General features: G+C 42.5%; 1 protein-coding gene across 5 annotated transcripts in view; it reads left to right on the top strand.

The window, feature by feature from the left end:
* The window catches only part of wnk1b (WNK lysine deficient protein kinase 1b), an 84,613-nt gene that overhangs the window by 51,634 nt on the left and 8,207 nt on the right, over window positions 1–24,772 (top strand). For 2 of the 5 annotated variants that reach the window (XM_088002988.1, XM_088002989.1), the window contains 22 exons: window positions 480–543; window positions 849–1,042; window positions 9,542–9,634; window positions 9,947–10,021; window positions 14,893–14,963; window positions 15,049–15,202; window positions 15,376–15,492; window positions 15,645–15,746; window positions 15,966–16,017; window positions 16,154–16,294; window positions 16,397–17,246; window positions 17,861–18,189; window positions 18,285–18,346; window positions 19,369–19,425; window positions 20,651–20,734; window positions 20,830–20,866; window positions 20,950–21,029; window positions 21,230–21,514; window positions 21,601–21,878; window positions 21,998–22,073; window positions 22,162–22,291; window positions 22,723–22,908. In XM_088002988.1, the coding sequence (XP_087859114.1) occupies window positions 480–543; window positions 849–1,042; window positions 9,542–9,634; window positions 9,947–10,021; window positions 14,893–14,963; window positions 15,049–15,202; window positions 15,376–15,492; window positions 15,645–15,746; window positions 15,966–16,017; window positions 16,154–16,294; window positions 16,397–17,246; window positions 17,861–18,189; window positions 18,285–18,346; window positions 19,369–19,425; window positions 20,651–20,734; window positions 20,830–20,866; window positions 20,950–21,029; window positions 21,230–21,514; window positions 21,601–21,878; window positions 21,998–22,073; window positions 22,162–22,291; window positions 22,723–22,908 (3,517 nt within the window). Of the gene's footprint in view, window positions 1–479; window positions 544–848; window positions 1,043–2,874; window positions 3,181–4,738; window positions 6,128–9,541; window positions 9,635–9,946; window positions 10,022–11,431; window positions 11,510–12,680; window positions 12,927–14,892; window positions 14,964–15,048; window positions 15,203–15,375; window positions 15,493–15,644; window positions 15,747–15,965; window positions 16,018–16,153; window positions 16,295–16,396; window positions 17,247–17,860; window positions 18,190–18,284; window positions 18,347–19,368; window positions 19,426–20,650; window positions 20,735–20,829; window positions 20,867–20,949; window positions 21,030–21,229; window positions 21,515–21,600; window positions 21,879–21,997; window positions 22,074–22,161; window positions 22,292–22,722; window positions 22,909–23,218; window positions 23,312–24,772 lie in introns of all 5 variants that reach the window. The other 3 variants (XM_088002993.1, XM_088002991.1, XM_088002992.1) reach the window with 3 other exon arrangements.

A 24,772-nucleotide genomic window follows, 5' to 3' on the forward strand; every position in this document is an offset into this window, starting at 1 on the left:
AATTATATGAAATAATAGGTTTTATTCTTACATCTTACTTATGATTCTTGCCTGCTCAATCTGTGAACTACTATAGGTGGATTCAGGGCACAAAAACACAATTTAAACTCATCCAACTTTCAAATTTTATTTCAAAAGCTCTGAAATAAAAGTCTCCTATTCCAGTAAATAACCTTATGTCAATAAAATTTGTCTTCAGAGCTTAATTTGTACTTGTTTCCAAATTTGACTAACAGGCCCATTAGTCAAATCCTCCTCCGTAAATAACGGTGGCCTAATGGCCAATAACTTTCCATTAGCCAGTAGCTAAAAGAACACATCGCCTTGATATGTCGTCAATAAATGTAAAGAAATTAAAGGTCGGATACTTCAGAAATGTTTTCGTATGAGATTATGTTAGAATAATGTTAGTGGTTCATGCGTCTTTCGTTGAATGCACTTGACGTTTACTTGACTGTAGCTTGTGTTTGTGTTTCTAGTCGAAGACGGAAGAAACGGAGGCAGAACAACTTCACCATCAGCAGGCGGGCCTCTCTCACACATGTAAGACTGGGAGCTGTTTCGCAAACCTAGTTTACCTTTAACTTCCATTTATTCTTGCTAAGATTGATGGTCACTTAAATGAAAATTAGATTTATCAAAAAAAAAACAAAAAAAACAAGCTGGGTTTAATTACAAGAAAAATTTCAATAGGGTTCAATTTGTGATGGATTAAATTATAGACAGCTTGCTGATAATAAAATATGCAACTTTTTTTAAAATTTGACTTTAACTTTGTCCAGCTGAAGTAAAGCTGCAGCAGAATAACAGGAGTTTGCCTCCATGTCTCTGATTTTGTTTTGTTTTAGCTGAAGGCGGTTTGGACAGCGGACAGGGCTCCTCGGTTTTCTCCTCCGACTCCCCCCACCTGGGTCAGCTGACCATGTCTTACAGCTGCCCCCCGTCCTCCCAGCCCCCCTCCCAACCCCAGACCCCGTACCCCCAAACCCCCACTGCCGCCTCGCAGCAACACCCAGGCTACTCCCAGCCACCGCAGCCGATGGTAAGTACCGGCTCCCTGTAAACGCCTCACGGCGGTCACATCGCGTCCGTGAGGCGACTTTCTGCTCACAGAAACTCGTCCGGTTTGAAGTGAGCACTCTGGGTGTTTTGGAGTGAGCTGGAATGACAGTTTTGCTGTGTTTTGGAGTGGGAATGTGGTTGGTTTTCTTTTGTTGCACCAAATAACCTTATAGACCTCAAAAAGCAGCATTTGTCCACTGGTCCACCAAGATGTGCAATTTGCAATTTCTAATCTAATTTAAACAGGAAAACAAAGTTTGTTAGATTTTCCGCATTTAATCCATCAGTCAGGTAATACAGTCAGAGGTTTCCTCTAATAGTCAGACATTAAGCCGGTTATTCGCTTAGTTATCCAGCTGATCAGGCCATTCACTTTTTGTTGAGTCAGTCATGCTTTCCTGCACCCCTCTTTCCCACAGTCCTGCTTTCTGATCAACCACTTCTTTCCTTCTTGAACTCTCCATGATATCCAATAAGATACGTAGACATTTCAACACAGTTTACACTCACTTACATGTGAATTTAGTTGTTTGCCCACCTATCGTTACACATTCTCCGACAAAACGTTGATAAATGATTTTGTTTATGCCGGCACCATTTTTATTTTTATTTTGTACATTTTGGAGCGATACAAAAACACACTTCTGTGTATTTTATTTGAATTCTAAGATCAGCGCTAACTAGCACACGCTTGTGAAGTGGGAAGAAGATAATTGGTTTTTCAGCTTTGTTTATCTGAAACGTTCACCATGCAATCTTATTCAGCCTCCTTTAATTCACCCAGTCGGGGTTGAGAGCTGATTGATCCTCACAGAACATCTTTAACCGATCAGACTGAGCGTGAGCCATTTAGGCCAACATAATAAACATTTCCAGCTCCAGATAAGAAAAACTGATGAGGCAAAACTCAAACGACCAGGAGTTGCAGCAGAAGGTGGTTCTACAAAGGTTTTAATTCAGAGAGACTGAAAACAAACTCACGTTTTTGAAAACCATGCATTATGTCTTCCATTTTACAGTCATGCAAAATGTTTTATGTGCAATTATGGAGTTTATCTGTGGGGTTAGGATCTTAATGCAGCATCATTTCCACATCCAGATTTATTTATGTTTTATTATAATCTCCTTTCCTTGTTTAGTTGGTAACAATGATGCAGATCAGTTCGGTTCCTTTCTTAACGTCTCTTTCAGAGTAGCCGATGGACTTATGAGCTACATCAAACCTCTGGTCAGCCTTGGATCTGGTCTGATTTATAGAAGAAAAAAGAAGAAAAGCAAGAACTGCTCTGACGTTGTTCTTGAGTTTACAGATTGATTGAATAGGACGCCTTATTTCACCATCAAAGAATGCCTTTATGGAGCCTGCAGACTAATGTAATCATCATGATAGGGGATTTTTTTTTTAATTCTTAGCTTTCATTCTCGGTTGCTTTATTTTCTACAAACTTTTAGATGTTTTTTTTCTTCTTCTTCTGTTTAAAATCTCTTTCGTTTGTTGTCACTGAATTGGTTAAAGTTTGACTCTTGTCGTCTTTGTATTTTGACATAATTGTTGAGCCAATTTCTGTTGAAGTCACAGAAAATTGTTCCTCTTGTGATAATCTCCTTCTAGGTCTAACAGATAAACAGGGGGATGATTGTGATTTCCGCAGAATGTATATTTAACAAACGTTAACCTGCATTTTTTTTTTCCTCTTATTTCAGTTACTTATTCCTTGGTTCATCCAGTTACTCTTGTGTTCTCTTGAAGTTTTTGTTTTAATTTTCCATGTTAATCTCGCCTTCTTCCATCCCCTCTCCCCCGGCCTGCAGCCTGCGTCGCACGGCCGTCGAAGCCGTAGCATGTCTGTTTGCGTCCCCCCTTCCTCGTACTCCTTTTCCCACGCCCCTTCGTCCCTGGCCGCTCCTCCGAAACAGCCCGCCACGCCTCCTGCAGACCTGTCCTCCCACACCTCCACCTCCGCCACCTCCCCCTGCGCACCTCTCGCTTCCGAGAGGGACACATTCGCGGGCCGCCTCTCCAAGGCCCTGGAGACGGTGCTGCCCCTGCACTCGGGCTCCTCTCAGCCCAGGGCCAGTCAGCGGAGGGCCAGCCTGCCTGCCCTGTTCTCCACCCCTGTAGGTTCTCATGTGTAAGCCCCCCCACCCCCAGTGGTGGGGAGAGTCAAAGAGGGAAGAGAGAGAAAAAGATGAGAAACTATGCCTGTCATTGTTTGCAGTTTTGTAAGAATAGCATTTGTCTTTCTTTTTTTTTTTTTAGTTTAGCCATTGCATCAGCTAGAAAGCTTACAGTGTAATGCTAAATTAGCAAAAAGATAATTTAACAAGATGCATTTAAATTTGCACCTTAAGAAGATCTTGGCATCAGGTTTTGTGTTTGACGTCGATGGTCCTGGGACTTTCCTGCTCTGCATGTTTTAGTGCAACACTAAAACCAGCTGGTGTTTTTCCCATGTTTTTTGGCTCTACACACACACACACACACACACAGGCGCGCGCACACACACACACACCACACACACTCATCCAGATGCATGAATTTTCTTTCAGTAAAATCCTGAAGAGAAATCACCAATGACGTGAAGCGACAAATTGTAACGCATTAAATCACTGACATAAACTGTTTTTATCCATGGTGCCTAAATAGGTGCCGCAACATTCAACAAATATTTGACAAGAACATCTTAAGCCATTGATTTTTCATAATAATAATAATTTAAAAATTGAATTTTTTTGTTTAACAGAAAGGAGTAAAGCAAACAATAGAGATATCAGAAACAAGACCATATCAGTATTCGTTTTGTAAAATAACAGTTTGATCTTTACGCTTTCTTAGTTTATTTTTATTTTGGCCACGGTTTGATTCTTTTAGCTTTGTTCAAATTGAAAACAAAAGTAGTATTAACAGTGAAGCATTAAGTGAACTTCTCTGAGCTTCAGGGAGCTTCAGTATAAAAGACTGACATGTGTCTGAGCTGAGAAACATCCCAAACATCCAGGGTGGGAAATCTCCGGGGTCAAGCCGGAACGAGACGGTTATCTCTCTTAGACTCTCTCTCTCCCTCAACTTGACCGTCATGTGTTCACATTGAACAAAGACAGTCGTGAGCCATGATCATGCTCCATGGTACAGCCGTCTCGTGTGAGATGCATCTACAGTCAGAACCAAAACCTTCTTCTAGATCGACTGAAGGGTAGACGAAGTTGTGTAATTTATTTTTAACTGCCTCACGAATGGTTAATTCTGTAATAAATACAGTTTGTCTGACTGAAGATGCATCTGGACTTTTGCCACGCTTAGAGCCTTTCTGGCATTTCCTCTTGCCTTCTCCACTTTCTTTCCAACTGTGAGTTTCTGTGTCTTATCGGGTTTATTTTTTTGGCCTGCCTGTCTTTGTGCTGCAGCTGCGATCCATCTACTGTAACCGGCTTTACATCTACGCCTCACCTGCCGACTTTTTTTTTTTTTATACATATATATACTTTTTGATTAAACTTTGCTGCCACTTAACTCAGTTTCCTTATGTTCTGGTGGATGGATGTTTGTTTTCTTTTTATTCTGCTTATTTGAAATTTCAACGTTTTCTTGCCCCATTTCGTTTTTGGTCTTTTCTGTGGTTCTCCCTGCGATTCACCTGATCTTCATTCTCAAATCGATTGTATCTCGTTGTCGTAGCAGCACTCATTGCCACACGCCTTCGGCGGAGGAGCGAGCTCGGCCGGAGGAGTCCCAACTCTCCCGGAGCCTCCGGCTATTTTCTTCCCTTCCATCCCCGAGCGCCCCGTTTCCTTCTCTCCTCCTCCCACCGGCCCCCCGAAGGGCTACAACACCCAGAGACGTAAAAGCACCTCCATTCTGGAGGCGCATACACGGCACTTCCAGCCCGCCTACCCTCGCTACGGGAGCACCCTGCACCCGTTTTCTGGGATGGAAGCTGTTGAGGGTCCGTCTCTCTTTATGGTGAATCCTGGCTTTGCGGCAGCGGCTCAGAGACTCGGCCCTGGCGATTCTCTGCATCTCCCGGGGCAATCCGAGCCGACTTTGTATGGCTACAAGGACATGAGAGCGGAACACGAGGAAGCCGTGAGGCGGCTGAGTCTTAATCAAGCTGCTTTGTTGGACCATTACGAAGCAATGGCATATGCGGGGTATCCGATGACTGCCCACCAGCTGGGTCATCTGAGTTTCCATCATCAGAGGCAGGCAGCAGCTGCGGCAGCGAGCTTGGGCTTTGATCCTGGTCCTCCACCTCAACCAGGGTTCATCCACCCACAGATCATGCAGAGAATAAGCGCACACAGCCCAATACCTCCAATGCTGCCCCCGATGACTCCTTCCACCGGTGGTTCAATCTCTTCTTCATCGTCCGAGGGTTGCTTTCCTCCACAGCATGCATCCTCATCCCCCTTCCCCATTTCTGCACCTCCAGTAATGGCCGACGCACCGCCTGCTGGAAGTGTTTTTGAGTTTCATCTAGCTGCGGCTGCTGCGGCCGCCGCTGCAGACCCGAACCTGCTGGCGTCCAGGATTTACAGAGCTCGCCGCAGCTCCATGGACCTCCCTCTGGAGGACAGCTCCGGGACGGGGTCGGGCGGTTCGGGAACCTACAACCGACTCCAGCCGGTTACGGAGGAGCTCTACGCCTACATCAGCCCAGAGCTTCCTTTGCCTCCAGGAAACCTCCTCCTTCACCACATCGGTTTGACCGCAAAGGACCGGAGCCCTGAACCGTCCAGCGACTCTCTGGCCTCCTCTGATGCAGGAGAGTTTCAGTCGCCTCCTCCCCCTAATCTACCCGCTCAGTTCGACTCGTCAGCCGCTCAGTCAATCCCTCGGTCCTCCTCTTCCGCACACTACGATTCCTCGGGGGGAGCCCTTCTCCAAGAACCCCAGGGTCATCCGCCTTCAGTCCAGAACTTTTTCCCTCCCACCCCGTCGTCTGAACTCCCACCTGGCGGCGCGTCGTCGGCTCAGCCGGAGTCTCTGCAGAGTCCCTGGCCCCAGCAGGAAGCCCAACACGATGCAGCCCACCTTGAGTCAATGCAGGCTGCTTTTCCCCCTCTGGTACAGAGTTCAGACCTCAGAAACACTCGTTATACCTCTGGGTCAGTTGCTAAAGGAAATCATTCAGTTATCGCTTTTCAGAACTGGGATGATTTCTTTTCTTACAGGGTTCCAACAGTCTTTACAAAAATAACTTTCTGTATTTTATAGAATATTAGATTACAGATTCTTTGCATTTTTACAAACCCCCCCCCCCCAAAAACGTGACTGCAACAAAGATAAACTGTAATCTAGAGTGGCTCTCAAAAGTGTGAACATTTCTGCAAATATGCCAGTTTTTGTAACGTCAAGAAAGCAAGACCGTAACGAATTGACTTCTCCTTTAGTGTGAACACCAATTTTTCTGAAAAACAAATTTATGAGGTGAGAAATATCCATTCAGCAATCTGAATGCACAAGTTTACATACTGCTTGTTCTCATTTTTTATTTCATACAGGTCTGAATGTTTTTTTTATTTATTTGTTTTTATTCTTTTGGAAGAAATTACTTCCATCTTCAAACAAAGCATACATAAAAACACAACCAATACTTCTGCAGCTTTCTGTGTTATTGTCTAAGGCAAATACAAATATATATCAGTTTCGTCACAGTCACTGGAGTTGAATTAACCCATCTTAGGGTTAATCTAATCAAACTATTTGAGGGTGCGCACACTACTGCAACCACTCTATTGCATTAATTTCACATCTTTGCCCCCGTTTGTTTTTCAGTTGAGTTGTACAGCACATGTCGCAGTTAAAGGTCGAAAAAGGTTGAAATTATGATCTCAAAAACTTGCAATTTCACAGATGTGCACGTTTTTAAGATGAACTCGGAGCTGGGAATCTTCCAAGAACCTTCCTTCAACAATCTTGACATTTGAGTCTGGAAAAAATGTGTTAAATATAAGATTTGTTGGAACCCTGTATTTATTTCCCTTTGGTTTCTATCCCAAATGTTTGACCTGATTTACATCAGTGTTTTTAACACTATTTAATGGATATTTGTTTTTTGTTTTGCCCATGAGATTGTTGGGAGTGCCTAAAACAAGAGGATGTCAGATCTTAGTGCTTTTCAATCAAATTATATTAGTAATCTGACCCAGAGGCAGTCGTACGGACCCCCTGTTGTTCTCATACCCTGCTGACCCAGCAGCTCTCCCCAGCTGATGCTTATTATTCATCCTGTAGTCATGTTTTGATTTTAACCCCCTACAGTCGTATATCGGCACCACAGAGAGAGTCTCACAACGCTCCAATTATAACGACGAGCTCACCGTTCCTTCACTCGGTAATCGTGTGTGAAGCGTTGCCGAGGAAGAGCGTGATTTTAATCTAATACAGTTCAATTAGGGCTTAATAGGAGAAAGTTTTGACCTGGATCACATTGTTCCATGTCCATTAGAAGAGTCATTATTACTGGTTATATGTAATTTAGAAGCTGTGTGCGAGACCCTCTCTGGTGTATAAGCTTTAGAAACGATCCAAGCCCCCTCCTTTCTGTGCCTTTGTTGTTTTATTTTGTTTTTCTTTGTCGTATAAGTAAGTAATATTTTGTCTGTATGTTCATATATGAATGTATATGGAAAAAATGTGTGTTTGTGTGAGTATACGCACTCTGTGGTATACTTGAATGTTGATCGTACAAATCCAAAGTCGGCTTGATCTTCAAAATACGAGTCACTCCAACTATCTGAAAAAGGCTAATTTATTGCAATCTAGGATTTAAATAAAACTAAAAAAAAAAAAAAAAAATTCTAATAGTCATAATAATAAGCAAGACTTTGCTGGTTTGTATGGGCAAACACACAGAGACATACAACAAAACCGAGGGGGTTTGGACACTAAGCAGTGTAACCGTGTTGAAACCCATTTTATGTTTGTGTAGATTTTCTGTTGTAAATCCAAGAAGGTTTTCTTTTTTTTATGTTATGTTATTGTAGACTTCAGCGATTAATTAAAACGTGTCAAACCCTTAGAATGCTGGTGTTTACATTGCCAGCAATATCTTTTCGCATTTGCTTTCAGCCACTTTTAATTTCTGCATTTTCCAGTCATTCACTCATAATTGGTTTCCCTGTCATTCATCCTAATTAAAAATATATATATAAATTTATCAATTAAATTTGTGACGTGAACTTCCTCTATGTTTTGCCGCCTGTGTTGTTAAAAGAAGGGTAGGTAGGGGTGTGTGTGTGTGTGTGTGGTGCAACATGCTATACCTGCCAAAAGCTTTCAGCAGACTTCATCAAGGTGAGCTTTATGACAGGTACGGAGTTGCCCACAGCCTTCTGAGGGTTCAGTCATCCAAAGGTTGTGTGAGATGCTGCCCTGCGATCCTTTAGATTATGTGAGAAACTTGGTGAAAGTGCAGTTTTGGTAATAATTTTACATACGCTCATCATGGACATAAATGCTGCTTTAATTTTAGGCTTTTAAAGATTCAAACTGTTATTTTTTTTTTCCAAGAGTGAAATGATCAGAATTACAAATTTAAAAAAAAAAATCTATTTGGTTGACATTTATATTTAGTTTGGATTTTCAATTATCTCAAATGCACATGAAAGCTGGGTTTAAAATGGATTACCTAAAAAAAATATATATATATATATATATATTGTATTGTACATTGAGTTTTTTTTTTATTTTTATTTTTTTGGTTAAGTCATTGAAATTCTTTGCTGCATCATCATTGCACTCTGAAAGAAGAACAAATAACATACAAGCATAACATTACTAGGATATTACTGCCCATGATGTGTCTATGTAAACCACCAACTGCAACTGTATCTTCTGTTTATGCATAATTATTAGAGACCCACAAAGGTTGAGGCTCAAAATTGAAGGAGTGAGCTCAAATGAGATTTTTTCTTTCTTTTTTTTTTTCACCCCTTAATCGGTAAAAGTGGGACAAAGAAGGTCGGACAGAAAATACGGCTTTGACTCTTTAGTTCAACATTCTGTTTTTTATATTCCAACCACTATGCTAGAATTCACTGTCACGACATTATGTAATAGTTATTATCACTGCCAATCACTTAGGGTCTTACCTGCATGTGCAGTGTCCTACTTACACCCTGCCTAACCCCAGTAATGTGCCTGTACCGTTCTATATTTCCATCCAGCCAATGTCGGTGTGCTTATACCCGCCTCTGGATGGTTTATTGTACATTTGGTGTCTCTGTGCATGTGTGCATACACAAGAGGAGAGTGTAGTTTGAAAGTAAGGGAGAAGGAGTGTCTTGTGTTTGCACTCATGCTTGGTTTGGGTTCAAATCTACCAACATGTACTGATTGATTCCTTTTTTCTTTTTTCTTGTCCTCAATCTCTTGATTTCCCCATCTACATCCTCCATCTTTTTTTCCCCATATGCCACATTGGATCTCTTCCTCTTTGTCTGTTCTTTGCTCTTTTTCTATAAATCTGTTCCTAAGCAGCAGGTTCAGACTCCCACCCCTAAACCAAGTTCAGGAACCCCTCTGGTTCCTGCCGCCACACAGCCTGATCCCACAGGGACTTCCCAACAGGTAGGAAAATGAAGAGGATTTAAATCCAACAGCTATTATTATGAACCACATACAGAAAAAAAGCATCTTTTGGTTCTTTGAAAGAGTAACTGAGAGGTTGCCTCTTTATAGCAGTCTATTTAAACAAATATACATGACATTGCAAACCACTCATTTTGTTATTCATGAAATAAAGAGAAACATTGCATTCTTCTTAAAATAGGCTCAAATTCAGAGCTTAGGGGGTTTTTTTTAACCTTTTGTTTTGACCTCTTACATTTTGATGTATATAGATACACTGTATCTATATTTAATTAATTTGTTTTTTCCCAGGCTGTGTTATCCGGTCAGAGTTCTGTTTCCCTTCAGAGTCCAACCCACACAGCACTGCAACAGACGTCTGCACAGGTAACTATTTCAGTGCAACCTGCCTTCAACATTTATTGATTCTTATCGTGGAAGTGTATTTTGCCGGCACTTTGCAATTAAATTCTTGTGAACCAACATGTAATACAGTAGATGAGCTCCAAGCTCCACATCTTTCAGATGCGTCTCTGCCTCAGCACACCTGAATCAAATAACTAGGTCAGGAGCAGGACGATGTTGAACTTGACTTGTTCAGGCAGGCGTTCAGCCGTTTGGTTCGGGTGTGTTTTGGACCAAGGACCCGTCTAAAAGCTGCCTGTAGAATCCCTGTCCTAAAGCCTTGATTTGCTGATGTTTATGCAAGTCCATATGTTGCTATTTTTGCAAACACACGTGTTCATAATCACTTTAGAGACTTAGGAAGGGGTCTATGTACTAATTTAGGTTGTAACCACTGTATATGTGCTGTAGATACTATCATCACTCCTGGTAAAGATGTTTAGAAATTGCTTTTTATTGCTGTGAAATATTCAGACACTAACCAAAATCATTTATTCAGTGGAGAATACTTTCCACATTAAAAAAATATGTTTTTATAAGAAAGTCACTGTCATGTTCTATATAATAAGGATAACTGAATCACTTTTGGAGTTTGCAGAAACTTTTCAGTTTAAATTAGTCATCAACAACTTTTCCCTCAGGTTTTAATAAGCAGATTCATAATTATAAGCATTAGAATAACTATAATGAGCACTTGTCATTTCAAGCTACTTAGGGATGAGCTTGAAATGTTTATAACAAAATGTAGTTGTATTTATTTTGATATTGATAAATAGTTAAAAAAAAAAAATTAGTCCACTGTTAGCTGATGAATGTCTTCCTTTCACTTTGTTGCCGCCTGAATAAACCGCAAACATTTCTCAATATATCATGAGATGCATTTTTTTTTTTTTTTTTTTAAATAGCCTTTTGCATCTCTGACTTCACTTGTAAACACCTCACTTAAACTGAAAACATCTACCTTTAAGTCGTCTCGGTCATCTTTCAGGGCAAAGCTAAAACTATTTTTCTCTGCGTGTCGCTTACAAGAACAGCTACTCGCCTAAATCTACCAACATCTACAGTAAGAGCAGCAAATCCCAGCAGTCCTTGCCAACATGTACTGTGACGAGGATGGTAGCAAAGAGTGACCAGATCTCCATGGAAGCATTTTGAATTGCGTTCTGCTCATCTTTACCAGGGTTGTTGATAATACTGGAAGCTATAAGTTGCGTTCACATGAATAAGCAAATGAACTGTACAAGATGGCAGCTTTGAAATGACTACTGTGATGAGTTTGTGCATGATTCAGTTTAAACTCTTAGTTTGATTCATTTTCTTGTCTTTTGATCCTCTTGCATGCTGCTTGTCTTTCACCTCTGGGATTGTCTCGTCTTTCTGTGGTGCGTGTAGTTTTGTGACCTAAGCCCCTCTCCCAGTATAGAGCATCTTTATCTGTTATACCAGGCTGCTCAGCAAGCTCTGGTTCAGGTACTGACCTAATACATATTGTAAACCAATGTCCATCTACGTGTGTGTGTGTGTGTGCGTGTGTGTGTGTGTGTGTGTGTGTGTGTGTGTGTTCGTGTGTGTGTTGCACCCTTGAAGCTAACAACACATCAGTGTTATTTGTTGCTGTGTTTGATGTCCCACAGATTACAGGCAAATTCAGCCTCTCTAATTGTCTGAAGTAACTCTGTCATCTTTTGTTAGCATTTTTCCTTTGGCTCTCCGACTAACTCCTGTGATTAAAAGCATGAATCATACACAGAGGAGGATATTTTATGGAAATGAAGATGGATACTAATTCCAGAATCAAAGACTGCTAAATATCAGAAGGGTTAATGTTTAATCACCAAGCAAAGGAGAAACTTTAAATGCAAGCTGGATCACTTTTTAAAAAAATGTAATTCTAAATTACAGACATTTCACAAAATCAAAATAGATTTGGGTTTTTTTATGGTTCATTTGCACTTTTTAGACTTTGGGCTGTTCTCAAAGTATGAAAAATAATTTTCTTAGACTTAAACACCTCCACCTCCTTAACCACTGGTGTTTTGGAGTTACCTTTTAGACTGAGAAGCCCTTTTGTTATATAAAATGTCTTTTGACTTGCAGGTTGCCTAAAGTCTAAGCACTTCAGCTCTTATGTTTAACCTTTTTTTTTTTTTTTTTACGACTTACAGGCGTTAAGCTTGTATGTGATGAAATTCACAAGGTCTGAGTCCTGTGTGTCGTGGATTGATTCAACGCATTATGTTTTAGCCATCACTATCATGATTTTGTTTTAGTCACTGAATGAAGAGCCACAGATGCATGCATGACTTACAGCTGTGCTATATGTGTTTGCCTTGTACAGAATTTGCTGTTCACTCTCAACTCTCCCAAGTCTCTAAAAGAAAAAACCTTCCAGGTTTTTTGCCTACACTTTGCCATATACAGTCAGACATGTTTGCTCATAATTTTCACATTTGAAGAAAAGAAAGGTGGTACAAAAGCCACGAATGTCGATTTTCGCCACATTCTCACTTTTAATCATCATTTGGGTTTATCTACTTCCTCCTCATTCCTTTGACGTTGCTCCTATCTTTTTCTTGATTTTTTTTTTTCCCCTCCTGCTTCTTGTTTCTGTTTTCCCCTTATCTCGGTACCACCCTCTCAGCCCAGTTTACCTCCGCCAACTTCTACTGTTCCCATGGTGACCCTTCCTTCTCCGTCGGCTCTACCGACACCAGTCGTGCCCTCCCTCCCCTCTTCTCTGCCAATCCCTGCTGGGGTGGTGCCTACACTTGTTCCCTCTCCTCTTCCTCCTGTGCCCACACCTGTGCCTCAGCCTTTGGCCACCGTGGTGCCAGTCATCAGCGTAGTCACCGTCCCTCCTGACTCTCCCATGGAAGCCCCTCCTAAGGTACTGGTTCTGTTCAAAGCCACCAACTGGAGGTTATGGCGCCGTTACAGGTTCGGGTAAAAATAAATGCTGCATCGTCCAAAAGTCCTAAAGTCAATCTTTTGATATTTATCCTCATCTTCCCCAGTTCGAAGCACGAACTTGTAAATTAGTCACTCGCCAGACATCTACATCTGCCCATCATGAGCATTAAGTTCAGTTTGATTTAGGCCTTAAATGATATAAACTCTGTTCTTCCAAAGTCTATTGATGATACAATCAGGTGCAATGATTTGCATGATTAGAATTGGGTCCACATGTTTGACTTTACTGTGGATTTTAACTCATCCCGCAACACTTAATTAAATGCCCCATAACAAGCAGCACCTCCTCCATTTGTTTGTTTGTTGGTCTAAACAAGCTCCTGGAATAATTCTGGGTGTATTTTGAACCACCAGTTCACTCAAACTGGTTGGTTTCCTGGAATAGACCCAGTTAATAAGTATAATCTGCACATCTCTGGGATTAATGAAATGTATATCCTTTCATTAAATAGTGTAGAGTTCGGACCTTTGGGACAGCCATACCAGGAGCTCGACGTTAGCCAGTTCTGATGTGTGATGGAGATGAGTGTCCTACTGGGAAAGTGAAGATTGATGCTGCCGCCGACATGCTTAACTGTTGAATCGGTGACGTTAGAGTCTGAAATCACTGCAGTGACTCCTCCAGAAGGCATTTATTTTGTCCAGGTGGGAAACTTTCCCTCTCAGTCCATGGCGACGTAAAGCTTCAGCGTCACTAGTGTTTCTGCATTACCGTTTCGTTCCAGATTTAGAACTTTAACTTCATGAGGAATCCCAACTAGAGATTTCATCTGAAAGCTTTGAGTCAGAAAGTTGGGCGCTCCAGCAGGACAGTGAGCTCAAACACGCATCCAGTCTGGTTATGTAATGGATAAAGCACTCTATTCTTAAGCTTTCGGAATGGCGTTTCCAAATCCCTGACCCCAACCCTATTGAAAATTAATTCTCTGAGTCTCAACGCCAAGCCTCCACCAGGAAGCCAACCAGTTTTTAAATGACCTCCACCAACTCTGGCTAAAAGATTGGTTAGATATTCAGCCAGAAGCTTATTGATGACAGCCTATGGTTGAGATGCAATAACCAAATTATGTATTTGACCCTGTATGGATTATAGAAACTCCAATATATTTAGACCAGACTGCAAAGTATGGAAGAAATATTGAATACAGACCAAAAAATGAAATGTCAATTAAGCAATCCACAACAAATTGATTTATATGTGCCCAATTCTATTTAAAAAAAAAAAAAAACATTAAACTGAAAAGAAGCATTCACAACAAAATCCCTCTTTCATTATCTGGATTTGCATTGAATTATTTTACCCCAGCCATAAGTAGAGTGTGCGCATCTGAAAAGTTGCTTAAACAAAGAAAAGATTGTTTTGCACGCAAAAGTAAAGAATGAAAAAAAATATATATTATGACAATACCAAGATTCAGTATTTCACTCTATTGAGAGTCTAAAGCTGGTTTATATAAAATGTGTTATGTTGAGCATTTCTTTGTTTCCTTTTGTTGGTGCCAGAATAAAATTAAAATCTGTTACAATGGCAATTAGAGTCAAGAGAGCTCTGCAGAGTGTTGATATGCAAAACAAATCACAGCTAAGGGATTTGTATTTACAGGACAAAGTCTTAAATTAAGGGCGATTTAACCATTATCCAGGCTCACACGTTTTTAAGTTTTATTAAAAGAGACTGTAGTTTGATAGATTCTGGGTAAGCATCTTAACATTTGCTGTTGAGGTAATTTTCATGTTGCTTTCTAGTCTTTCTTAGTGTTTTTCCCAGCTTTAATGCATATTTTCATCCCCACAGTTTTCCTGGTGTGTGTGTGTGTGTGTGTGTGGTGACGCCTTATGCTTGTTCACGACAACGTAAACATGTCGGGTTATGTGTGTTACAGTCGGCTTCGCAATCTTCAGAGCTGTCGCAGGGCCAACTGCAGCCACCCCAAGTTCTCTCATCTATAGAAAGGTAATGTATGCAAGTGGATATCGGATAACGTATAATAAAAGCCTTTTCTCACGCGTTTCGTTTTTAACGCCTGCCTTTCCCTCAGCGGCCACTCGGAGACGTCGGGCCTGAGCGACGGAAACGAAGGAGGAGGCGGCGGCCGTCATGAGGGTCGCTCCGCCAAACGGCATCAGAGGCGTTCTGTGCGAAGCCGGTCGCGTCACGAGAAGACGTCCAAGGCGAAACTTCACGTCCTCAGTGTAACGACTCTTTTCCCAATCGTTCTATCGTCTTAACATCTTGCTTTGTGCGACACGACGTGTTACAGAATTGTGAATTCAAATGCGTGTCATGAATCGTTGGTCAAAATGGAGATCACTTTTTCACGTTCTCGTGTTTATTTCTTTGTTTTGTTTGGCGTCGATGAATGCAGATCTCCAACCGAGGAGACAGAGTGGCAGAGTGTCAGCTGGAGACCCACAACAGGAAGATGGTGACATTTAGGTTCGATCTAGACGGAGACAACCCTGAGGAGATCGCCCAGATCATGGTACGGTGCTGATCACCCGACTGCTTTTGTCCATATTCAGAGATCTTGCTCAGCCTCTCCTATGCTTGATCAGGTTCTTGAGTAGAGGTGGGAAGAAAGGACTTTAAGCCATAAAAAGAATCTAAGTGTGTCTGATTGTTTGGTTGTTCCAGGTTGAGAGTGAGTTCATCCTGGAGAGTGAGCGAGAGTCGTTCATCGAGCAGGTCAGAGAGGTCATCGAGAACGCTGATCAGAAGGGAGACGCAGGAAGTCAGGTGAGGACATAAGTCTGGGTCTCAATTCGTTTTCAGAGGAAAAGCTTTTGGTCTTGTGTTCATTGTGGAACGATAATAATGTTTTTGCAGCGTTGGAAATTTTTGCTGAAACATTTTCAGACTTTGTCTCTTCGCACTCTCAAAAACCAGCCGGTTTTCTGAAGCGATGATTTTTTAAAAGGTTCCGAGTTACTAACACGTTCGCTCATTTATTTCCAGATGATGGGTGACAAGGAAGAGCTGATTCCTGCGATAAGCAGCCCCATGCCGGGTAGGAACAACTTAATAAATAAAACTGTTGTTTTGAAGAGAAAATCCACCAAAATCTAACATTTCAAGTTTAGGGTTTTTTTTTGTTTTTTTTGTTCCGTCATAAATGGGAAAACATTTGTTTTTCTGTATTTTAGACATCCCTCCCAGTGCGACGTCACAGGTGGTCCACTCAGCAGGACGGAGATTCATCGTTAGTCCTGTACCAGAAGGCAGACTGAAGGACCAAACCCTGCCCCCCTCACCAACACCTGCCCCGCCAACTCCGTCTGAAACTGGTAAGTAGACCCGATTTATCTTCTTCCTGGATGAGCTTCTCTCTCTTTTTTTTTTCTCTTTTTCTTAAATTGGGTTCCTTCTCTTGTTTTGTGTCCGTTTAGCCCAGTCTCATTCTCCTGGCCAAATGTTGGTATTTTCCCAGTCTGCGGGAGCAGTCACGTTACACCAAGCCTTCTCTGAGCTCAGGCAGAGTAAAAACCAGTACGACGCAGGTCCCAACACCGCCCCGGCCTCCGTCCACTCCACACATCCTCCCCTGCAGCCTGCAGCGGTGGCGGCCTCCCCGCACAGCAGCGTAGTCACTCCCTCCGTGGATTCAAGTCTAAATCAAGTCAAAGAGCAGCTCAGTGAAGCGTCTCCTCCTCCCCTCTCCTTCTCCTCACCCTCCACCTCCGCGCCCCCCGTCTCCTTCAGTCCTCCCTTTTCTTCGTCTCCTCCTCCTCCCACCTTGGTAAATCAGATCATCCTCCAGTCTCAGCCCGTGATGCAGGCTGCGTCTCGACCACAAGCACAAAGTCAGACGCAAACCCAGCCCCCGGCTTACATCCAGCCCCAAACGGTTTCTGCCGCCTCGCTGCCTACCTCCGTACCAACGGCCAGCATCACCAGCATCTCCAGCGTCCCGCCGACGGTGCTCACTTCCTCTCTTCTAGGCCAGACTGTCCCGTTCGTATCCTCGCCTCCTTCCTCTGCTCTCGAACTCTCGTCGGATCATCCGTCAGTCTCCCCCACCTCAGCCTCCGCTGTCCCCACTACGGCCATCCCAGGTCCACAGATGTCTCCGCCCTCCTCCGCCCTTCCAGTTCCCGCAGCTGGCTTGTCCGCCTCTGTGGGTCTCCAGCCGGTGACCACGACCGTTCCTCCGGTCCAGCCCACTCTGGTCCACTCGCAGCCACAGACTGCAGCCCTGCCGGGGCAGACACACGCACACTGTGGAGAATGTGACACGAGGTGAGACGCGAAAAAAAGCCTCTGTTAAAATGCCACGTTTTTGTAATGGAGGTGCGTTTCAGCTTTAAACCTACAGCTTTTATTATCATGTTCTCCTATAAAGTTTAAGATTTTTGTACTTTACAAAGCAGGGTTTTTACCATTTAATTATTTAAGTGCTCAGGAATGACTCCTAGCACACTAGAGACAATAATCAGCCACTTTTATCTGCTCTGTGCCAGACCAGCATAAACCAGTCAACGCACTGCAAAGTCACAAACTCTTACCAAGTAATTTTGGTCTAATTTCTAATGCAAATGTCTTGGTACACCTGGAATAAGACAAAGCTAACTTACAAGTAACTTTTCAGCACAATATAGGGGCTTGTTTTAAGTCAGTAATTCTTTAATATTGATGAAACGTACAACTGAAAATGTGTTGTTCCACTGGTAGATTATTTCACTTGCAACAAATACTTTTTCTTCATTATTAAGGAATTATTGACTTAAAACAAGCTCCTATTTTTTGATGAAAAGTTAGAAACTAGACCAAAAATCCTGGCATTAAGTGTCTTTTAAATTAATTACTGATTATTATATCATCTTCCGATGTAACCCCTCTTTGTCGTCTCTCAGGACTGAGGCTTCCTCCGAGTCCGTAGGCAAACCGGACGACATCCAAGCTCTGGACAAGAAGCTGCGCTCGCTCTTCATGGACCTCGGCGGAGTGGTGCCGTCCACACAGGGAGACGTCCTACCTGCTGACCCCGCCTCTGGAGCCTCCGTGGCTGGCACCTCGTCCCCCATCAGCGCCGGCCCCACCTCCACCGCGTCTGTAACGGCTCCTGGCTCCACCCAGTCGGTCAACCCACCGCTGCCCCCCTCCAGCCTGGCACTGGGCCCTCTGGGGTCAGCGGCTCCCGTGCAAGGCCCAGGGACACCTGTAGCCACCCCTGCATCGTCCAGTATGTAGAGGATTATGTTTCTGCAGTTGTGCGACTCTTAAAAAAAAAAAAAAAAATCAATTCTTTAACTGAATTTCTGATTCATATCTCCCTAGTCATCCCTGCCTCTTCTATGGGTCAGACTACTCCATCCAAAACCCCCCTATCCAGGGTACCGGTGAGTTCCACAGGATATCATATCTAATAACTCCAGAGTCTAATTGCTTAATTTGTGTATGGGTATTGGATGTATGGGTAGGAAGCATGGGCATGGTTATTTACTGCTAAAAGTAATATATATATTCAGTTCTAATTGTTTCTTGCTACTCTTACAACTCACCTGGCATGTAAGTTCCTTTTAACGGGGTTCCTGCACAGTCTTATTACAGAATGTCTTTTAGTATTTCGAAATTTAGGGGAAAAAAAACTTTATATATTCAAAAATCTGACTTTCTAAATCTAAGCTAAATAATCTGAAACTGTTACGGCGTTTGATTAGACAGAGAAGAATGCAAACGGTAGTAGATCATTTTTAAGCGAGAGGCTTTAAATCTGCATAGAAATGTTGTTTTGAGGGAGAGCACAGGGTATTTCTTAATGAGCAGAGATTTTTTTTTTAGAACATTTGATGTCAAAAATATATAATCCTGATCTTAAATTAAAACTATACTATCTTCCCAATAGAAATAATTCAAATCAACTCAGAAATATTTTATTTATCCTCACAGGAACTTAAATGTTGCCGTAACTCGTATCATCCCAGCATCTTCAGGAAGTGATTTGGAAGGTGATGCTGCAAGTTGTAAGGATCTCTGGTAGCAGTCAGTTCTGCAGCGAATCTGAAGAAGCCTCTGACTGAAGACTTTGTCAAACACGCTAACAGCTCAATATCTGGGCAGCAGACTTGATATTCCACAGCAAGATGACATGGATGTTGTTGTTGGCAAGCACTTCTAATATTTAAATGCTTTTCAGCCTGATTAGGAAATCATACAAAAAGTTAGTCAAAACAAAATTAAGAGTTCTTTTTTTTTCTTTTTTTTTATTTAAGCCTGAGAAAGCTCATTTAAAAGAAATGTGCAGGAACCCAGTTTTAACATTCTTAGGCATGAACACTACTTTTGTAATCTTTTCTCCAGATATCTGTTTGTTTTACTTCCTGCCACTTTCTACTCATTGCATCTCTTTCTCTGGGATTAGGCCACTTCTCCTCCTTCAGAGCTCCTGACACCCTTACCTGGACCTTGTCTAATACAGGTGTTTTTTGCTCATTTTAACACTATTATATGTACTGCAATGCAGCTCTGTTTTTGTTTCAACTGTATCTCAACTAATTCAGTCTCATTTTTTTATGTTACTGTAACATCTCCACACTTAACTTTTAACACAAAAAAACAAAAAAAAAAACAAACAAAAAAAACGACTGTCAATCTTTCTCCTAAGCTTCAATAATTTGATTGACGTATCGCCTGTGATGTGTCGTTCTTGATAGGATAATTGCAATCTAAATGTCACCGATAATGGAACGCGTGCTTGAATAATATCCCATCTTGGCATAAAAAGGTCCAAAAGCCTAAAATAATTGCTGAGGTTCCAGCAGAACACGGTGAGGACGAGTCACTTCAGGCCACAGACTGTCTTCATTCCCAGCCTTTGTTGTTGTGGCTGTGGCCGTCTAAAAATAGACATTCTTTCAACCAGAACCGCGTCCTAAATAGCGAGACATGATTTGAAGCTCCTTTTATGAAAATGTGACCTGCCTGGTTATAAAACTCCCTCCGTTTCTCTTATGCAACTCCCTCTGGGTGAGACCTGTCCTGTTTGATTAAGGTAATCGTTCTGTGGTCCAGGTTCACCATGGATTTGATTTTAATTAATCTACTTTTTTTTTTTAAATTGTGACTAAATTGCTAATGTGAGGGCTTTTAATTTTTTCACTCAGTGATTATTTGTGCTTTTGTGCCAACAAGGAGACTTGGTTCTTCTATGAAAAGTTCAAGTAATAATAATTTCATTTGTATTCAATTAAGTTTTTCTTTTATTAATTCTAATGCTGCTCAAATTATACATCTTGATGGCAAATGGACTGCAAAAACGATGCAGAGTGTTATTTGAGCAATTACCTCTACTCTTTATTTAAACTTTTTTAAGAATATTTAATTTAGTTTATGTCAAATTAAAGCTTCAATAATTAAACTTTTTTTTTTTATTCTACTACATCTGCAAAAAAAAAAAAAATACAATCACTACAACTGGAAACTAATTTGATTTGAAACAATGTAACATCAATTATTTAAAACCAAGCAAAATATTTTTCTGATTTAAGTAAAATGCTAAAATAAGCTAAGCAGAGCAGAAAATGACAGTTTTTCCATTACGTCCACGTTGACGCCGACAAGACCTTAATGTACAAACTCAAACATCAGTGCCGCTGCTCTTTTAGTGCACAACAGCCTAATATTTTGTCTACTCACTCCTCCAGTCACAGCAGCCTCTGGAAGACCTGGACGCCCAGCTGAGGAGAGCACTGAGTCCAGAAACTGTCCCTGTGAGCTCACACACACAGGTCGACACACTCCCGTTACAGCCTCATTTTAGTCGCTTAGGCTGGTGCTGATGGAGCCACTCAACCCGTTTCTTCTCTTTTAACACTTACTGCAGGTCTCTTTCAGCAGTGTTCCTACAATGGGACAACCAAGTACGTACAATTTATTTACTAAACATAGTGAACAAGTTTCTTTCCCTGATTTATTTGACAAAAATGTGTCACCTTTGCTACAGTTCCATTCTCACTGGAAGAAGAAAAAGCCCCCTCCCCTGCTCCTCCTCCTGCAGGTGGAATTAAATTAGGAAGATTTCAGGTAAAGATGTGTTGGAATCTTGTATGGCATTTGCACTCACTTTCACATTAGGAAAAACTTAAAATTGTACACATAAAACTAAAATGATGTCCTCTGTTTTGGATTTTAAAATCACTGGGAATGAAACGCTCGTAAATTAGGCAGAATTTGATTCCGGTTCTTTTCCGTCTCCTCTCCTCTCTCTTCGTTTTCACACTCAGGTGTCCTTGGCTGTCGAAGAGCCTGCTGTCCAGCGCCCGTCCTGCACAGAGTCTTCTTCCACCACCTCCTCCTCCACTTCGTCCTCCTCCTCGTCCTCCAGCCTCTCCAGCCCGGAGAACACGTTGCACAAAGACTCCCCGTCCCGTCTGAGAGGGAAAGGAGTGAAAGGCGGAGACGTTGTGGACGGGCTCCTCCAGAAGGCTGCGGCGGGATCCCACCTCGCCTCCCCTCTCGGTTCCCCGTGCCGCTCCCCAAAACCCACCACCACCATCGGCCGCTTTCAGGTGCGCGTCGTTTCTCTTCCGTTTTGCCCTTTTCCCGTTACGCCGTCGGGTCACACGTTTTCGTCAAATGGGTCCTGTGAATTCAGGTTACCACCAACCCTGAGACCCGCGTGGGCCGGTTCTCGGTCAGTCGCGCCCAGGAGCAGACCCAGCAGCCCGAGCAGAGCCCTCCGCCGCCTGCCGCTCGGGCTGCTGCTAACGGACCCAGCGATCCCGGACAGGTTCTGTCTCCAGACTCGCCTCACAAAGCCTCCCTACCTAGCATAAACAACAACTCCTTCAACAACTCCTACATGAGCAGCGACAACGACTCTGAATTTGAGGATGAAGACTTCAAGCAGGAAGTCCGAGGCCTCAGAGAAAAGTAAATAAAACCTCGGGTTTTCCTGCATTTCCCAAAACCCTTTGCTTCAATATCGCTTTCTGTATAAGAATAGAGAAAGGGAAAACATTGTACAAATGTTTTCCCTTTTCTTCCTTCAGGCACATACGTGAAATTCAGGCCCTCCACTCTCGCCAGAAGGAGGAAATCGAGCGCTTGTTTACAAGGCTGGGAAAGGTGATCTATCACATAAAACACCATACCATTCTCAAATCAGCCACATAAATACTAGATAGCAACTTCTCCTACCTGGGATTTGGTGCAGGTGCCTCCAGCTGCTGTGATCCCACCCCTCATCGCCTTTACTGGCAGAAGGCGGCGGCCCACCAAAAGCAAATCTTCAAAATCGTCCAGAAGCAGCTCCACCCACGGCAGCAAGAGCCCTTTACAGCCAGGTAGGCTCACCTTGGTGCAGCAGACTTTATTTATTCATGTTTGGTCAATACCACTCACCATGCAAAAAGTATTTCCACCCCACATGTTTGAGCCTGGGCCATGGCGTCGCTGTAAACATTGTTAAACATTTTACTCTGTTACTTTTTCTATGTTCACGCATTCGTGTGCACACATCTGTCGTGTGTCCGTCTGTTTCGTCACTCGTGCATGCGGGCATTTCACTGCATCAGTCTCGGAGCCGGAACATTTCTGACTGCTTTTCCTGTCTGTTTCTCTCTGTTGTTTTTTCTTTGTTTTTTTTTCTTGTCTCCTTGTCTGTTTTTTTTTTTTTTTTTTGTGGGTGACGTTTCTCTCCGTCCGTCCTCTTCGATGTCTCTCCACGTCCGCTTTTCGGCATGTGCGTCGTGTCGATGCTTTCTGCAATCTCCAGGCAGCACTTTATCCGCCCAGAGCGTCCCGGCCGTGTACCCCGGCCAGCTGCCTCTGCTGGCCCCCGGAGTGCTGGCCGACACCGTGCTCCAGCCCCTCAAGCAGTCCGCCTCCAGCGGCAACCTCTGCTCAGCCTACACCAGCGAGGCGGCGCTGTCTGTGCCCAGCTTGTGTGCTCCGACCCCGGGTAAGCATGTCACCGGGGGCTGCGGCAGACCCCTGCGCGTCATTTACACTGGCAGCTCTTTGCATGCAGACGGAAACGAGTGTTGCAAAAAAAAACAAAAAGAAAGAAAAACAAGAAGCTCGTCCGTCTGTCTTGCTTTGTCTTTCTCTTGAGTGTGAACGGCGTGATGGCTCACTCACTCTAACATCTTTTCTTTATACTCTTCAACTCTCATCTGTCTTCTGTTGTATTTTCTCCTTTCTCTCTTCTTGCTTTTCCTTCACCTCTGTCCCTGTCCCCTTTCTGCATCTCCCATCATCCCTCTCTTCAGGCTGTGTAAAGTTCAGCTGGGGTTCGGAGCGTGTGGCCTTCAAGCCGGGTGGCAGGAGGACGCGCTTTCTGAGTACGCCCTGCTTGGCTCTTTGTGTGTAACGCTTTATTTCTTTGCTCTTGTTTATCCTTACTTACCTTTCATTTTTAAATGTTTTCTTTTCTCCCGTATCTGTCGAGACACAGTCACGATTTCTTCCTGGTGGTTTTTGAAGAGCCGCAGCTGCAAGACGCTTGAAAAATCTTGCAGCTGCGAGAACTAGACTCACCTAGAGAAGCTGGATAAGTCTAGTTGTAGTTACTCTGGCAGGAATTAGAGGAAAACTGGAGGGATGCAAAGCTTTTCTGTCTGTTGTTTTAAAATTATGAGGCAGGTTTACTAAATTTTGGGGAGAATATGACGGCTTTTTGCCTTAGAATTTGATTTTTGTCCATCTGCAGAATGAAGCATATTAGGCGTTGTTTTCCCTGAGAAAACGTGAAAGTTGGCTTAATGTAGAAGTGCTCCAGGATCGTGAATGATTAACTGATTTGTGATATTGTTGAATAATGTGATGAAAGTAGTAGTTGCCATAAATCCATACAGCCCTCTTCATGTTGTGGTGATTCATCCTCTCCTTGCTACGACATTTAGCATCGTGAGCATCGTTCTCTTTGTCAAGTGTGATTATCTGATGCTGTGAGATTCTGTCCATCAAGTTACGTATTTGGGAAACAAAGTGTGATTTTATAATGTTTCAGGTTTTATAGCCAACTAAAGTAAGGAGATTTTCCAGATCTTGAGTTAGAATAGACAATTATTTATTTCAAAATTTAGTCTCCTGTATCATTCCATATCTCTGTCTATCCATCCATTTATTTCCTTTCCTTTCATCCATCCATCCACCCATGTGTACAACCATCTTCTGTCATCCATCCTTCTGTCCATCCATCCATTTGCATCCATCCATGCAAATGGATGGATGCGAATCCATCCATTCGCATCCATTTTCTGTCAAACCTTCCATTCACTAACATTGCATTCTAGGCATATTTTAAGTACAGTGTAAAGATGTTTGCTAACCAATAAAAAAAAAACGGATTTGCCAAAACCTGGAAATCATAAAATCTAGACTTTAGAATCACCTTGAAGCGCAGCAGTTGGTATAAATCTGCATTCGGTGCTCAGATCAGAAACTACACTGATGGATTTGTTCAGTCCTGCAGCTGAACATCTTCAGAGTCTTTATCTCAGCTTCTCCTACTCATGCAGACAATGATGTGGTTTAGCATCTGTTGCCTTCCAAATATGTGATTCAGAAACCCCCAAACAAGTGCAGAATATCTTACTTCTCTCTCCTCCGCTGTTTGTGCCTCCTTCTACTGTCTCCATTGCTCAATATGAACATCTGCACCAGCTGATCAGCCCGCCTTGTGATTAAATACTAACTATAGCTTCGTAACACCCAAATTTCAGCACACCGAAATTACAAACAGACCGTATTTCTAGCCACACAAAACCTACATGTTTCTATTTTAACAGCGTTGATGTGCATTTTTGAATGCTTTTATAAAT

The sequence above is a fragment of the Poecilia mexicana genome, unplaced genomic scaffold (assembly GCF_051168715.1).
Source record: "Poecilia mexicana isolate PSO_F unplaced genomic scaffold, ASM5116871v1 scaffold_23, whole genome shotgun sequence".
Taxonomy (NCBI): domain Eukaryota; kingdom Metazoa; phylum Chordata; class Actinopteri; order Cyprinodontiformes; family Poeciliidae; genus Poecilia; species Poecilia mexicana.